At 36.0% G+C, this 17,775-nt stretch overlaps 1 protein-coding gene across 1 annotated transcript in view; it reads left to right on the top strand.

Moving 5' to 3' along the window:
* Positions 1-17,775, top strand: part of SDK1 (sidekick cell adhesion molecule 1) — a 1,320,044-nt gene that overhangs the window by 929,546 nt on the left and 372,723 nt on the right. Inside the window, 4 exon segments of the mRNA XM_007498416.3 lie at positions 2,219-2,335; positions 4,479-4,646; positions 7,012-7,114; positions 12,114-12,290. Coding sequence (XP_007498478.2) covers positions 2,219-2,335; positions 4,479-4,646; positions 7,012-7,114; positions 12,114-12,290 — 565 coding nt within the window.

Raw genomic sequence — 17,775 nt, 5'->3', positions numbered from 1 at the left:
GACATGACCTCTTTAACAAACTATGAACACTCAAAAGACATCAGTTTAAAATCTATCAAGGAAAAAGAATGCCTATCACTCAGATTACAGCATGCAACTGATTGGGCATTACAGTGAATTAGTTTATCAGCATATTTGTCACTAGAAGGCAGTGTAGACAGAGAATAAATTAATCTCAGCATTGAATAGGAGGAATTCAAGATAGTTGGGTGGTATATGGGAAATTGGGCAGTATTTCTTATAACTCCAGCTATCTAATACAAAACCCATCTCTTAACATATATAATGTATACTTTATGACCTTACATCATGGAATCCCAGAGACTCTGAAGAATCAGGCTTGGTAATGATCAAAAAGGCAATAAAGAGAAATCTGTGATGAATATAAATAGGCTGCTATATCTTCCCAAGATTGACTTCCATAGAAGAAGTAAAAATATTTGCACATGATATGATGTATAGAGAAGGTATAGGAATTGGACTGACTGAATCTGTAAAAGACCTGTAACATCCTAAAAAGTTGCTTTTTGTATAAGTATCCTTTGTCAAATCGTTTGTCATTTTTCTGTTTCTTATAAAAATATGTTTCATACTTCAGCAGTTCTTTGATCTCCTTGATGTAGGTATATCCTCCAATGTTTCAATTTACATCACATCCATACCTTTTATCTTGGGCTATTCCTGTTCATGTTCTTTTATACATCTTCTATAAAGAATCTTATATGATGAACATGGAAATATGTATTGTATGATAACAAATGTACAAACTATATCACATTGCCTGCCATCTTGGGGAGAGGGAGGGAAGAGAAAAAAGAAAGAACATATATCTCAAAATGTCAGAAAATGTTTATTTAAAATTGTATTGACATATTATCTAAAAAATAAAAATTAAATTAAATAATAAAACCTAAAAAAATAAATCTCCCCAATGCCCTACAGGGTCTTTGAATATTCCATGGATACTGGTGTCAGACAAGGACTATACATTTGTTAGCCCTTGGTGTTGCAATGTGAACAGCCCCTCCTCTCTTGACCATCCATTACATCTTTGACAATTCATATACCACTCTTCTCCATTATTCTTCCTTGCTAATATTGAACTACAGGCCTCTTATGTTTCCCTATTATTTACTTTTCTGCTAGGTCTTTGGTTAACTTGTAGTTCTAAGTCTTTGGAATTTGTGCTGTTCTATGACTCTTACTAGCAAATGATAGTTGGAATATGAAGGAGGTGGAGAGGAAAGCTTACATAAAGCAAAAAAATTGCCTCCTTACAACTCCTATCCATCCTTCCTACTTCTGCCCTCCAAGACTAAGAAAAACAAGTCTGGTCTCTCTCCCAAGTCATGATTCTGATTATGTGAAATAATAAGAATGGCTAATAATAATAGTTAGCATTTGTATAGTGCTTGCAAAGTACTTTATGTAGGTGATCTCATCTCATCCCTACAACAACCCATGAAAAAGAAGCTATTATTATCCTCATTTTACAAATGAGGAAACTGAAGATAAGAAAGATTAAGTAAATTGTCCAAGTTCAAACAATGAATAAAATAAGATTTGAACTGAAGTCTTAGTGATTCCAAGTCCAGCTCACTATCCACTTCATCAGCTACCTATTATTATATGAGTATCTGAATAGGAGTCATATAAATGAGAGCTTATTATAATGAGAAAAGAATGTCCTAAGGTCTAATCTCTGCTCTGCCATTAAGCTTGCCATGTAATCTTGGGTCAAATCTCTTTAGACTTTGATTTCTTCATCAATAAAATCAAAGAGTTGGTCTAAGTGATCTCTGATATTTTATGAATCTCATTTTGTCCAAGTGACACATTTATTTTTAAAAGTAAAATTTTAGACTTTAGTTTTTAAAGATAAAGTAATGTTTTCAGTTTTTCTAAATAAATTTTTTCCCTTTTCTCTTCCACATTTATTTTAAACTATTCTTATACTTCCTACACTGTCTCATTTACATATCTATGAGTGCCTTGAGATTTTGATTTTCACTTAAACAGTAAATAAAGTTGAGTAATTCCTTAGAGATGAATTTGGAGAAAGGTTACAATCTCTCTTGAAAGATTTTCTTCCCCCACCCCCTTTTTTTAATGGTTCTACCTGTCTTGGATTCATTCTATAAAAATTTATATGAAATGCTCCAAGGGAGTAGCTTGAGTGGCACTAAAAGAAGATCCTTGATTTCACCTTTGTCCTCAGATATTGCACCAACATTTACTCTTCGTCCAGTGGATACCACTGTTACAGATGGCATGACAGCAATGCTCACCTGTGAAGTTTCAGGAGCTCCAAAACCTGCTATCACTTGGAGAAGAGGTATGTGTTTGCATTTGTTTGGGGCCTGAGACTAGACCCTACTGAGATATTATAACCATTCTACAAAAATATGGTCATTCTAGATTGTAAACCTTTTAAGAAATGGGCTGTCCCCTTCAGTGACCCTGTTTCTATTTCATCTAAATGCCTCACAATTTGGACAAGGTCACTTTTTTTTTTAACCCTTACCTTTGTTTTATTATCAATTCTAAGACAGAAGAATAACAAAGGCTAGGAAATCAGGTTAAGTGACTTGCCTGGGAAGTTAATGAGGCCAGATTTGAACCTAGGACCTTCCTTCACCAAGCCCGGCTCTCTATCTAATGATCCACTTAGCTGTCCCACAAGGTGACTCTTAGTGAATTGCTAATGGAAGGTAACCTTGGGCAATCCACTGCCAGATTCTTGAGTTTTGTTTTAACTATTTTGGGGGTTGGGAGTAGGGAGGAGAGATGATGGCATGGGAATGGATCTGACTATGATTTCAACAGAGCAGAGAACCTAAGTTGGGTCTTATTTAGATCTACTTGTATTGATCTAAAACTCCTCTAACTTGAAGTCCTAAAGAGCCTGAGAAATTGACATGTTAAATGACTTGCCCAGGGTCACAGAGAACCTATGTGATATGGGAAGGATTTTAACTCAGGCTTTCCTGATTCACAAGCCCACATTCTATCCACTATGTCATGCTGTATTTTCAGAAAAGAAAGAAGAGAAAACTAGATACTTTATATAAAGCCCCTACTAACTCTGATATTTTATGATTCTATGAAGCCAAAGGACCTCTTTTTTCTTCTCATCTGTTTAAAATTCCCTTATATGTATGTGTGTAAATACATATAAAGAAAAAATGTATACATAATCCACATATATGTTTATATATGAAGAGAAAGGGAGAGAAGTATATTGTGTTTAGTCATATCTATTTACTAATACATTAATTTGTTTATTTGTTAATTAAGTTGGGGGGAAGAGGAGGAGGAGGAGGATAGAGAGAAAGAAAGGGGGAAAGGCACTATACCATAGTAGAGAAAGGGATGGCCTTAATCTCTGGATGAACTGATCTCAGGTCATGTAAGTCGGTTATATAGAAAGAAGTTGCTTTATTTCTCAGTCCCCCAAACAACTCTCTAAGACCATAAATTACAAAGAAGTTGCAAATCTGTATAAGTGCAGAGAGCTTATGAAAGCAAGGTTCCTATGATAAGTGGAATCACAGATGTCTCACTAAAAATATTTCTTTCCTAAACAGTATATATATGTGAAAGAGACTATTTGATCCTATAGATTGTGTTAAATCTTCAGTGTAAAGATCCTTGTGATAAAGTAATACCTATGTTATTTGCTTATCAACTTAACAGAAATTTGAAAATAAAAATATTGACCACTTCTTCTGTATTCAATGAATTACTTGTAATTGATCAATAAATCTTTTTTGATTGATTCATTGATTTGCCTAACCAAGTTAGTGCTCAATAAATGCTTGTTAAATTGAAATTGAGTAAATGAATATGGATAAATTAATTATGTCTGTTGAGCTTTGTATGAGCATAACTTAGATACTTTTGGAAGCTGTTATCAATTCTTTCAAACTCCACTTTTAGAGGGAACATTGCTTGGAAACTTTGATAATATAGAAATGTTTAATAATATAGAAAATGAGGAACAGGTTTTATCTTGGACAGATCTTAGAAAGACTTAAAAAGAAGTTAGGATTACTGATTTTTTTAAAAATGTGTATACAGTAAAGGGAAGAGCAGGCATTCTATTGGTTCTTCACTTGTTAATGTTTATTAAGTCATCCAACTTTTACTGATCACTTCATGTAAATCCTACATTTAGGAAGAGTATTTGGGATAATCTATTAATTTCCCAAATTAAGTATTTAGTGGCTGGAAAGAGTTACTATAGCTTTTAAAGGGGAGTCTAACTTACTTTATATCAGGAGAGACTGACTCAGTTCATTTAAATATACCCTAGAGCAGAACTAGCATCCATTCACCAAATCTAGATATCTTTTCAGCTTGAAAAGATCTCTTTTAAGAGACATGGTAGCTCTAAGAATTTTGTTATAATAAATGTTACTGTATTTTAGAAGTGTAGTGGCTGACTTATTCTCATTCTTTTCTCTGTCATTTTTCAGGGAAACAGATTTTGGCCAGTGGCTCTGTTCAGATTCCTAGATTTATCCTTCTTGAGTCTGGAGGCCTGCAGATAACCCCAGTCTTTCTCCAGGATGCTGGCAACTACACCTGCTATGCAGTCAACTCTGAAGGATCTCTAAATGCATTCGCCATGCTGACTGTGTGGAGTATGGATAACACTTTATATGAAATCTTTTCTTCCATTAATCACGGTTTAATCAGGGTGTCATATTTTACTTAGGAAATATTATTATGCCCTTGGCCTTTCTCATTTAATCAAAAGAAAATGGTTATTATTACAACTAATTTATTAAAACCTATTGAGCCTTGATTTTTCAAGTTTTAAAATAATATATAGAATATATATTACATATACGTATATATAAATTTAATAAAGTGACTTGAGAAGGAATATTATCTATACTGTCACAGCAACACAGAATAGTGACTTGTTGCTTAATCTTACAGCAATAGTCACTTAAGAAAACTAAATTAAAATTAAAATACTTATAAAATATTCTCTATTACACTGACTAATTATCAAGTAAGATGCTTTTGGAATATAGAATATTAACGAAGGTATTCTTCTTTCTTGGTTCTAAGCCAAAAAACATCTCCCTGTAATTATTATAAGAACACTCAACTTCAGCCCTTGCCTGTCCTTGTTGTCTTTGGAAGCTCAAAATAATTTGAATTCTACAAAACAGGGATATAAGAAGAGCATATAACCCAAAATAGTTTCATTCTTTAGACTTAGTATTTTATCCATACTATCTATTCTTCATTCTGACCTAAAGACCAAGCACATTTATTATAGAAATTCCTTTTTTTAATAGGAAACAGAGGGGCAGCTATAAAACTCAGTGGATAGAGCTCTAGGCCTGGAGTCAAAAGGACCTGGGTCCAAATCTGGCCTCAGACACTTCCTAGCTGTCTGATCCTGGGCAAGTCTCTTAGCTCCAGTTGCCTTGCCCTTGCCTCTCTTCTTTTTTAGAATTGATACTAAGACAGAAGGTATGAGTTAAAAAGAAAAAAGAAAAAAGGAAATGGAAGATGAATCACTCCACAATGGTTTTATAATAATAGCTATACTTTTCACTTAACTTTTAATTTTCTTGACTTGCAAAAGAGTAGATTTCAAGTTAAAGAACCTGGATCCCAGTTTCTGGTACATATTACCCCGCTTACCTTGGGGAAATTACTTCATCTATTGGAGCCAATCTCCTCTCTTGTAAAATGAGGAGGTTGGACCAGATTATCATTGAGATCCCTTTCAGCTCCTTCTTTTTGAAAGCTGAGTTATGGTTTATTTCATATTGGTTTAATTTGCTTTGTGGCTTATTTAGAGGTCACTCTTAAAAATAAGCCATTACATTTTATATGAAGCTTGTTTGCTACTCTCCTTTTCCATTTTGAAAATATTATATAAGTAGAGAGTGAATTAAAATCTCTTCAGAATCAAATTCTAACTTACTCTCTGAGACCTCCCTACTGCTTAATTGGCTTATTCTTCATGCTAATAGAGGCAGTCTTCCTTCTCTTCCATAGTCATTCCACATATTCATCTCTAGTCCCCATTATATTACTTATGAAAGTTAAGTTGTAGAGGCACTATGACATATTGGCTAAAGAGCTGACCTTGGAATCAAGAAGACCAAGTCAAGTCCTGCCTCTGCCTCTCACAATTAGTATCTGTACAATCCTGAACAAGTCACTTACCCTCTTAAAAAACATTTTTTTTTTCAATTGGAGCCATAAAGTTGGAATTCTCATAAACCACTGATCAAGGGATTTACTGGAACTATTTATTTTTCTTTGTGAGATTCAGCATTGTACTCATCTCAGAAAGTTACGTTATATTCTCATATATATTTGACATGAGCTATAGGTGTTATGGGCCAGCTAATGTGTCCTGCTAGTGAAAATATAAAGTGACAAGAATATACAATATCATTGAATCATACATTTAGAACTGGAAGGGACCAGAAAGCCATCTAATTCAGCATTCTTAGTTACATAAGATGAAGAAACTAAGATTTAATGGGGTGAAATGTCTTGCCCCGGGGCACACAGCCAGAAAATGCCAAAGGTAGGATTTGAATCTGGGTCTTCTGACTCCAAAGCCAGCACTTTGTCCAATAAAATATATAGACTTGTACTTGACAGTGTAGATACACAATTATATTTGTATAGGATCTTTGGCACATATATACTAATGTATAAAAGGCCTAGATTAATTTGTCATAATCTATCCTTTTTTGCCCTGTGCATGCAACTTACTTTAATGTTATTGTATTGGTAGCAGTCTCTTGCAGTTGTAAAATACATTCTTTCTTTGATTTAATTCTGTGACTTGTTTTCCATTTTCCAGGAACATTCCAAGATCTTTCTTTTGCCTCCCCCCCCCCTTTTTTTTTTGCAAACACAAGACAGCACTTAGAAATCTATGCCAGATAACCAGCTCATTAGGTTCTGAAGGTAGAAACTCTCAAGCTCATAATTTTGTCTGAGTTGTTACTTGTGTTTTTTTAGATCGGACTTTTATTGTCTTCCCTCCTGAGGACAGAACTGTTATTAAGGGAACTACAGCCATGCTGCACTGTGGAGCTATTCATGATCCTAGAATTCCTATCAGGTTAGTATAATCAACTACTTTGGGGGTTTGTTTGTGGGGTTTTGTCTGCATGTTATTCTGTGGACATGTAAAATGAAGTCATTAGATGAAGAGGAATTTTAGGAACCTCCATGGTAGTTGCAGACCCCTGATTGCTGCATCTTAAGGTTATATGTAGGCTGTATCATTAATCACCCAAATCCCATTTTCTCCTTCAGCCTTATGTATTATTTACAGTGAGCTATGTTCCACTTCATGACTTCAATACAGCTTTTCATGATTTTGCTGCCAAGGTTAATACACTATCTGTAAAACGGACTTGTCAGAGGCTGATAGTTAATGAGAGAAAAATCCAGAGGGATCGAATAGGATTTCAAAAATGTTTACTCTGGGACTATGGAATACCCAGGAAGAGTCTCCTTGTACTCCCAGGAATACTTCAGAGCAACATGAGGAGAGGAAAGGTCTGTAAAGTTGGAAGAAAGGAAATCATAGTCCTCAAAGGAATCTACAACAAAAGGCATTTAAAACTTTGACTGGATGGCTGGAAGCTTGGTTAAAGGGATGGAGAGGTTTTTTTTTAATCTTTCTTTGAATTCACATTGGGATTGTGGTGCCTGAAAATTTGATGATCTGGTGGGTGGGGGGATCCAATGATTAAAATAGTTACCTTTAGAAAACTCTCCATTGTAAGCAACTACTTTTGTAATTTTGAAAAATAAAAACAGGACCTCATAATAGTTTTACATTGTTGGAGCAATCTTGAAAATAATTTCTAAAAATTATTATGTAACTTTTTTCAAACTGCCCTCCAAAAAGTATCTAATAATAGTTAGCATGTCTATAGCATTTTGTGACTCCCCAAACACTTTAATCCTATTTTATCCCTGTAACAAAATGACAAGGGGTTATAGTTCCCATTATACAGATGAAGAAATTAAAGTTGAGAGAGTCAGAGTAACTTCTCTAGGGTCACAGAGGTGGCAAATATTTGAAACCATATTCAAACTCCTCTCTTTCTCTTTCTCTGTGTGTCTATCTTTGTCTTTCTGCTCCTGCCTTACTCTCTTTCCCCTCCCATCCCTGCTTCCTCACTATTTTTCAGAACTCTTTCAAAATTGTTTGTCTTTATAATGTTATACTATGGTCTAAATTGTTCTCTTGCTTCTCCTCACTTCACTCTATATCATTTGGTATTTTTTCTCAGGGTTCTATGCTACTCTTTCACCATTTCTTACAGCCAATAATGTTGGAGGGAAAATATGAATACGAATACCTTGCTCTTAGGTTTAGGCTCAAATCTTTAAGGAACAATTTTATTTGATTTAGCATTAATCTAATGCCCAAGCATTTCTGTATTGAAGAGATTTCTTTTTTTTTTAAACCCTCACCTTTTGTCTTGAAATTAATACTGTATGTTGGTTCCAAGGTAGAAGAGTGGTAAGGGCTAGGCAATGGGGGTTAAGTGACTTGCCCAGGGTCACATAGCTGGGAAATGTTTGAGGCCAGATTTGAACCTAGGACCTCTCATCTCTAGTGTGACCGAAAAAAATATGGTTTCAAGACTGTGAATTGCCAAAACTGTAAAGATAATTTTAGTGTCTTGAATTAAAAATCAAAGATAAGTGGTCACCATGGGAAAATTTTCCCAAATATGATACCCAAGTCAGCTGGGTTTTATGGAGATTTTAATTAATATAAATGAAGGAATTAAGGGAAGGGAGAGAGACAGAGTAAGAGGAAATAGTAGGAAAAAGCCTTGGCCTAGGCCCTTTCTCTTTAAGATAGAAAAACTAAGTCAGTCTTTTATCCACTCACCACAAGATTTTGTCCCAAGCAAAACTCCAACTAAGTTCAGAGGCCCAGCTACTCCAACTTGTCTGAGATCCAACTAACTTCAGAGAGCCTCCTCTGACTCCTGACTTCCAATTCAGCTTCCAAAGCTGAATTGCATTCATATATCATAATTTGTTCATCCATTATACATATAGGACATTTTCTTCCTTCTTTGATGTCTTTGGTATAAACCTAGTAGTGGCATAGCTGGGTTAAAGAGTATACACAATTTAATAACTTTTGGATTATAATTCCAAATTGATTTCCAGAAAGACTGAATGCTCATATATTAGGATATGGATGATGAAGTTATAGTTTATGAATATGATATGTGGTATAAGAAATGATGAAGGGGATGGTATCTGAAAAACTGAGGAAGATATATAAATTGTTGCAAAGAAAATTGAGAAGAACCGGAAAAACAATTTATACAATAACAACATAAGAGATGATCAACTGTGAAGGACTTAGTAACTACACAATTCCAGAGGACTTATGATGAAAAATGCTATCCACCTCTAGATAGAGAGAATTGATGAGCTCAAAGTACAGATTGAAGCATATTTTTTTCCTTTTTCTTGTTTATTTTTTTAGAATAAGGCGAATGCAAAAAATGTTTTGTATAATTTCATTTGTAAAATGGGTATTATATTTATGGCTTGCTCAGTGGACAGTGGAGGTATAAGTAAGAAGATTTCAGGATAGAAAAAAATTAAACTGTTTAATAAAGACTGAATGAAGTCTTATCTCCAACAAAAGTGCATTAGTACGCCAGTTTTTAAAGTAAGAAACCAAACTATCAATCTTCCAAATCACTAATAATTAGAAAAGTGAAAATTGAAGCAACTTTAAGGCTCATGATATTGTCAAAGTTTACTCCAAAAAGGAATGTAATTACTATTGTAGGAACTACAAAACAAAAACAAAAGCAAAAAACAGGCCCATTAAAGCAAGATGAGTGAAACTGACTTGGTTCAGACATTCTGGAAAGCATTTTGGAACAGTGTCCAAAAAGTAAACCAACTGTGCATTTCCTTGGATTCAGTGCCACCATTACTAACCAAGTGATCAAAGGATATCATAAAGGACACTTTTATGAAGAAAAATCTTTTTTAGCAGCTATTTTGTAGTGTCCAAGAACCATCTTTGTTGAATGACTGAATAAATGCCATGTGAATGAAATAGAATACTACTGTGTTATAAGAAAACTTGAAAAGAATGTTTTCAGAGATACCACGGAAGACTTGGTAGAATGAAGTTAATAGAACCAAGAGAACAATTTATACAATAACAATATTGTAAGAAAAACAACTTTGAGACACTTTAGAACTTTGATCAATGCAGTAAGCAAACAAACTCCTCATGGCAGAGAAGTGGTGGGCTTTGGTTGAGATGATATGACCAACATATGAATTTGTTTTATTTTTCATGAAAATTTGATAAAGGGATTTTGTTTTATTTCAAAATACTTGTTAATAGAAAAAAAAAGAAATACATTGTAAGAAAAAAGAAATGTCCTCCACCAGTGAAGATTGGCAACTAATTGGCATCTTATAATTTAAACTATTATCTGGAGCACTGAGACATTAAATGACTTGTCCATGTCATCCGCAGGTCTTCTTGATTTCTAGGCTGATCTTCTATATACTATCTCACATTTCTCTTACATATGGGTAGTAAAATAAATACAGTTAAACTTCTATATTCTTCTGTTCAATCAATTGTCTTCATCAAGTTAGAAAATGACTATAGAAAATTAAAAGATTTTTTTTCTGAATCAAAGAAGATAAACTTTTCTCTAATTCATACATTTAAGGGAATAAGAACTCAACTAGCTATAAAAACAAGTGAGACAATTGAACAAAAATGACAAAATGAACAAATAAAAAATTATTCATTTGACTTAACTGCCTATCACCAGTTTTCTCAAGCATGAAAAATCCTACCATGAATCAAATTTAGATTCAAAATAGTTAAAAGTGTTGGAAACCATTAAAGAGGAGAGGATAGGGGATGAGGAGGGGGCTTAAAATTACCCCCCAAATGCTGAAAGATTATATTAGAAATGTGCATCAGGAAAAGAAAAAGATTAAATTGTTTAACTTTTTTTGGTTGTGATTTCAGAAAGTAATAAGGGTGGCTAAATCCATCTTTCCGTTTGTCAGAAAGTTAGCAGAGAATTCCTTTTGATTTTCAAGGCATTATTGTAGCTTTTGAAATATGCGATTAAACATACCCAGCTTGATCCTATGAATGAGAAGGGAGAAAATTAGCCACTTTGGGCATCCATTAATGTTTTCTTGCCACTGGTTTGCATTGCAACAGAGGAACTAATTTATTCAGATACCATAGTTACTGATATAAGTGAAAGCTCCTCCCCAAAGGAGCCATTTACTCATTTCTTTGGGTAGAATCAGGCCCATTATGTCTCTGGGTAATTTCAGATAAGTAGTTTTGTAAATGTCTGGGCTTGGTGCATGTTAAGACTTTAAAGGATGGGGCATATTTTGGAAATCAAATCAATTAATTTTGAAAAGAAAAACAGCACTTTCATCTCATTCAGCAATGCATATTGGTCCCTACCCATAGAGATCTGAAGACTGGACAGGCTCTTAATTGACTCTATATTTGAAAAGAAAATGTGCTAAAATTGCTATAGATAAAGATTAAAAGAGAAGGAAATGTAATTTTAAGGACAATTTGCTATAATGGTTGGATTTTAAAGAAAGCAGGTTTAGATGTGATTTTTTTTTTCCTATAGGACTTACATAGTCCTATTTGGGGGATTTTCCCCTCAATTATCCACATGGCCTTTCCTAAAGATTAATTTGCTTTTATAAGAAGCTATCCAAGGTGATACCAGTTGAATTATAGTTTTGCATTTTGGGGGACCTGGTTACTCTAATGAGTTTTCTTCACTTTTGATTCTGAAACAAAAGAAGAGATGCAATTTAATTTTTGTGTCCTCATTTTTGTCATTTAGTTTGAGAATATTTTTGTTTGATTTGTTTGTGTGTTTTTTATCCTTCACAATCTTTGAATTTACTTTGGTAAATTCAATATGGTGATCTCATGGTGATCATTTTAAGAGCATTCCTGGTCTCATCCAGCCTTTTAAAAGCACAATTCTGTGGTTGAATCTTTGTTTGACCTAATTAATATTTTGAAACCTTTTCCCCAACAGATATGTTTGGAAGAAGGACAATATCGTCATAAATCCAGCTACGAGTTCAAGAATTGTGGTCGAGAAAGATGGCTCGCTTCTCATTAGTCAGACGTGGTCAGGTGACATTGGTGACTACACCTGTGAGGTTATTTCTGAAGGAGGGAACGATTCGAGAATGGCTCGCCTGGAAGTGATGTGAGCATTGGGGCCCTTCGACTTTGTGCATTATTGAATAATGATTGTTACATAGAATGATGGCTGCTTTGAACATTTGGCTTCACACTTCCTCTGCCCACGCTCGCAATCACTTGTGAAACCTTGCTTTTTCTGTCTTCTATCATGCCCCTTCTGTGGGGTCCCCTCATCCAGGGACCTGGGTTCTTTCATCAGCCTCTTATTGGTCTCCCTGCATCTGCCCCAAGCCTGCCACTCTCTAATCCAGCTGATAAACTACCGCTAAAGTCATTTTACTTGAGTGCACGTCGGACTGGGCGGCTTTCCTACCCAGTCATCTTCAGGGTCTTCCTAGGACAAGAGACACGCAGACACAGACAGACAGACAGACAGCATTTGAGAGCTCCGTGTGCCAGACACCTTGCTAAACATGAGGAATACAAATGCAAGGCAGAAAGGAAGTCCCTCCTGAAGGAATGCAGGAGGGGTAGCTGGGAAGCCTGGGGTGGGAGGAGGGGGAAGAAAGTCAGTGGGGAGAAGAGGCTGGTGCCCTTGGGAAGAGTCTAGAGAGCTGAGAGGAGAGCTAAGAGGGCAGGGAGCAGTCATGGATGGCTTGGAGAGCTCTACAGAGGACTTCATTGATTGGAGGAGGAGGTCTCGGATGGTGGGCTCTGCAGGGGGAGGAAGCTGCTGGGAGCAGAGGCAGCAAATAATAGCCATATGAACTATGAACGTCTTTGTACACTTAGGTCTATACCATCAACACCACATCAACATAGACACCCGGACAGATACAGAAATAGAATCCTTTATTTAGCTTGTAAAATCCTACAGCAACTTGGCCTCAAGCTATAACTCTCCAGGTTGGTTGGACATTATCTCAGAACTCTCCAGTCTAATCAAACTGGCCTTTTCTCTGTTGATCACATTCCTGTCTCTCATCTCTGCCTGTGCTCAAGGATTCCCAAGGGCCACTAATCACCATTTTATTGTTCATTCACGGTTTATTGTTCATTCATGTGGGCCTCTTTGCCCATGAACCCTACCGACTGGGGGCTTTTCTTGGCAAAGATGCCACAGATGTAGGCAGGCAGAGGTTTAGTGATTTGCTCAGTCCCATAGCTTGGAAGTGTCTAAGGTAACATTTGAACTCAGTTCTTCCTGACTCCAGGCCTTGCATTCTATCCACTGTGCCACCTACCTGCTTCTTAATCCCTAGTTTAGTCCCCTCCTTACCTTTGCTTCATAGAATTCCTCTCATGCTTTAAGATTTTTTTTTTGCTCCCTTCTGTATGAAGCTTTTACTTTCCCCATCACAGTTACAGTATATTTATTACAGGGAGTGCTAAGAAATTAAATGGGAATTTTGGAGGGAGTTTTGCAGAAATTGCAGATGACATGAGAAAGCCAACAGATGACACAGAAAAAGTTTAGAAACTCAGAAATGCATAAAATATATGTATAGTATTGCATAACATCAACATATTATCTTTTAATATAACAAATATGCATAGTTTCTTTTACTGTAAATATACCATAAAAGAAAAGAATTCAGATTTTTCTGGTACAAAAGAAGGGCCAAAATATTTTATGGAGATTATCTAGATTACAGGGGTACTGCCCCCCATCTTGCAATATGGAAGGGATACCTGTGTGTATGGGTGTATACATGTATATATATATATATCCAAGAACATATAATATATGTACAGAAATGAACATTTTATATATGCATATATATAAACGAATATTTATTTCATACTTTGAATCCCCAAGTGCTTACAAGGTACCTGTCATATAGTAGATACTAATATGTCTTTGTATGCTTGATTGATTAATTCACAATGTCCTGATTTAGTATTCATAATCCATCAGTTGTGTTGTGTATCTATATATGTGACAAAGGGTTCTTAAGCAGTTTATTTAAAAAAAAAATTTTTTTAACCCTTACCTTCCATCTTAGAATCAATCCTGTGTATTGCTTCTAAAGCAGAAGAGCAGTAAGGGCTAGGCCATGGGGGTTAAGTGACTTGCCCAGGGTCACCCAGCTAGGCAGTGTCTGAGGCCAAATTTAAACCTAGGACTTCCCACTTCCTGGCCTGGCTCTCAATCCACTGAGACATCCAGCTGCCCCTTCTTAAGCAGTTTAAAGAAATGTTCGAGAAGTTTCATTATTAGATTAGTTTACTTGTTTGTTGATCATAGATCTATTGATCATTTTCTTCTTCTTAGTTCCTCTCCTCCCTTAAGCCTCTACTTGTAGGGCATAAAGCTTAAATACCCAGTAAAGCCCTTTATTCTTCTGGCCTTTATTCATTTATTAGATTTTTTTTCCACACGGTACCCTCCTAGGAATTGCTTCAGGGCACAAGTACAAAATTAAAACATGAAAACAGATGAAGCATAGCATCACAGCAATTAGGACAGCAGTAAACAAAATTGCATATTATAAACCATCACCTCTCAATTTTTTAAAAGCCACCCCATTAGGAAAAGCTATTGTAGAAAGACAAGTCTTACTGGATTCCGCTGGGTCTAGAATCAGAAAGGGATTCCATATGGAAAGATCTTACAATAGAAAGCATCTTCCCTTCTCCTTCAGGATGCATGTGAGATACACAAAGTTATAGGAGTCTCCTGCCTAATCTCATTATGTAGATCAAAGTGGTGACAACAGCAGTCTTGACAACAGTAGCTACATTAACTGACATTTATATAGAACTTCAAAATTCACAAAGAACTTTCTTAATGACAACCCCAGAAGTGGAGAATATAAACATTTATAGCCCCATTTTGTAGAAGAGGAAAGCGAGGTTGAGAGAAATGAAATTACTTTGTCCATGATCATACAGCTAGTAGTAGCAATAAGAAGAGTTCACAATTCTATAGAGCTTTTAGATGTATTGAAAATGTCTTCCTCACAGCAACGCTGTGTATAAATATTAATATCTGAAATTTTTGGCACTTAGGTATTGTAGTGGATAGGGCACTAGATTGGAATTAGGAAGACTCATCTTCTTGAATTTAAATCTATCCTCAGAACACTTATTTAGATGTGTGACCTTGGGCAAGTCACTTAACCCTGAATGCCTCAGTTTTTTCATCTATAAAGATAAGCTGAAGAAGGAAATGGCAAACTATTCTAGTATCTTTGGCAAGAAAGTCTGAAAGTTGGATCACTAGGAGTTGGACACAACTCAACAACAACAACAGGACCTACATTTTACAAATATATGAGATACTTTGGGTTCTAATCTAGTGTTTCTGACTCAACCATTTTGCCACACCAACTACCTACAGTACTCTTTAAAAAATGTACCTCACTTGCTTCTTTGAAAATAATATCTAAGTTTGTCTGACATTAATAGGGATTTCTAACTAAATGATCATGAAATTCAGTGTGTCTGTTATGGGGCAATACATGACAAGTCCTAAATGTGTGACTCTGGGCAAGTCACATAACTTGAGTCTGCCTCAGTTTCCTCATGTATAAAGTATGGATAATAATAGTGCCTACCATAAAGGGCTAATGTGAGGATCAAAAGAAATAATATATGTAAAATGTTTTGCAAGCCTTAAACCATTACATAAATGATAGAAATGATGTTTTTGCTCTTCCTTGTCATTGTTAGTTTATCGCAGAGCTTGGGGCAAAATAAAAATGCTCTGACCCCTTGAGCCTGGAACTTTTCTCTTTGCTCTCTACCACAGTCTCCATTTGTGAGTATGAGGTGACTCTCATGCTCTACTGGGTCATCCCTTTACCAAAAGTAAGAATATTTTTCTTGTCCATTTTCTAAAATAATTGAATCCTTTTCTCACTTCTATTGCTCACTTGTTATTAGCTCTTTTTTTGTTTTTAGTGTATGCCCAGAACATGCTAAAGATTGGCAAGGTGGATAGAACACTATACTTAGAAACAGCAAGACTCATCTTCCTGAGTTAAATCTGGTCTCAGATACTTACTAGTATAATATGAGGGCAGAGAGAGAATGGAGTCTTCCCTTCCTGCTGGGTCAGGATCAGTGAAGTAAAGACAAATTGAGTCAAGTAGAGAGAGGGGGGATGGATTGTCTTCCCTCTCAGCTGTCCCTGACAAACCCCACTCTGGTTGCCTTCAAGACCTTAACATCTGCTCCCTCAGAGACCTTGGGTAATCAGGCTTGATACAGTTAGCTTCTCTTTCCCTGGGGAGAGGAATGTCACTTCCCTCCCCCCAACTTCAAGCCTCTTTCTAGATATGATGGAGTCAGTCACTTGTTCTTATTAAATCTGTTTCTTCTAAGGGAACAAGGCAAGGGACAGGGCAGATAGGTTTAGGAATGAGGCAGAAGGGCAGAGGGAGCAGGGGGTCCCTAGGATCACTGAAAGCCCTTCTCCCAAAAGTCTGGTAGCTTCTCAGAGAGAAGAGTCTTTCCAACTGTCCAGATCAGCTCACTTCCTCTCCTTTGCCCAGAATTCTCTCTCCTTCCTGCCCTTCCCCCATTCCTGCAGAATTCTCCAGCTTACCAGATCTGCTTCTCTCTTTTCTGCTGGCAGATCAAGTCCAGTCCCTCTCTTACAAATCCCCCTTTTGGCTTTTGCAGTTGTCAACTTGACCCTTGGCGGTGAGTTAAATCTTACCTTATGTGTACCTACATGCTATTCTGTCTATCTCCGTGCTGTCCCCTGCATACCCCCTCCCAAAATAAAGAATCTTAACCTCACCTGTGTCCTTATTCTTCAACTTATCTCATCTTCCTATGCTAAGATCTGGGTTTAGGAAGGTAGTTTAGGTTAAGTGTGTAGGTATAAAGGTTTGATACAATGAAACAATTCTGGGTTTGGGGATTAACAATATCTCTGACAATATGCAACAGAGTTTGTAACTATCTAATAACAATGACTTATGGAAATTGTTTGAATAACATGAAATTCTTCTCAACTCCTTATATATCTAAAGCTTATTTAAAGGTTTCTCTGTCACAATGTATAACTATATGCGATTTTTTCCATGCTTCGAGTTTGATTCATTCTTTCCCTATAGCAGATTATCTAGTTTATAGAACTTCCCTTTTCTCGCCCTGTCTCTGTCCCTATTTGTTGAGTTAAATGTTAGTTTCTTCCTACTCTAAGTTAGTCAATCAGTCTGTTAGTAAAACGGACATTATGCACAAGTGTTTGCTGTACAATTATAACATGATACACACATATTACACACATGCATGAGTTCTGCTTTGGAGTCAACCAGACCGAAAGGTAGAACCTTCATTACATAACATACATTTTCCCAAGAACTGTGCTTATTTATGACAGTCCCTCAATCAGTTTGTGATTTGTGTTTGTGTACTAGCTGTGTGCTGTTGGATGCATATGCTCACACTGTTGCCAACGTCTGCTCTTCACATGTTGCCTGTTGAGTAGTCTGGTTCCTTTCTTCTTATGTAGAAATTGCATGCATGTGTGTGCATTCCCCTAGTGTGATGTTAACGTGTACGATGATTCATCGTACATGACACACTTTACA

Source organism: Monodelphis domestica, chromosome 7, assembly GCF_027887165.1.
Source record: "Monodelphis domestica isolate mMonDom1 chromosome 7, mMonDom1.pri, whole genome shotgun sequence".
In the NCBI taxonomy this organism is placed as follows: domain Eukaryota; kingdom Metazoa; phylum Chordata; class Mammalia; order Didelphimorphia; family Didelphidae; genus Monodelphis; species Monodelphis domestica.
This window is presented reverse-complemented; position numbering and strand designations above follow the sequence as displayed.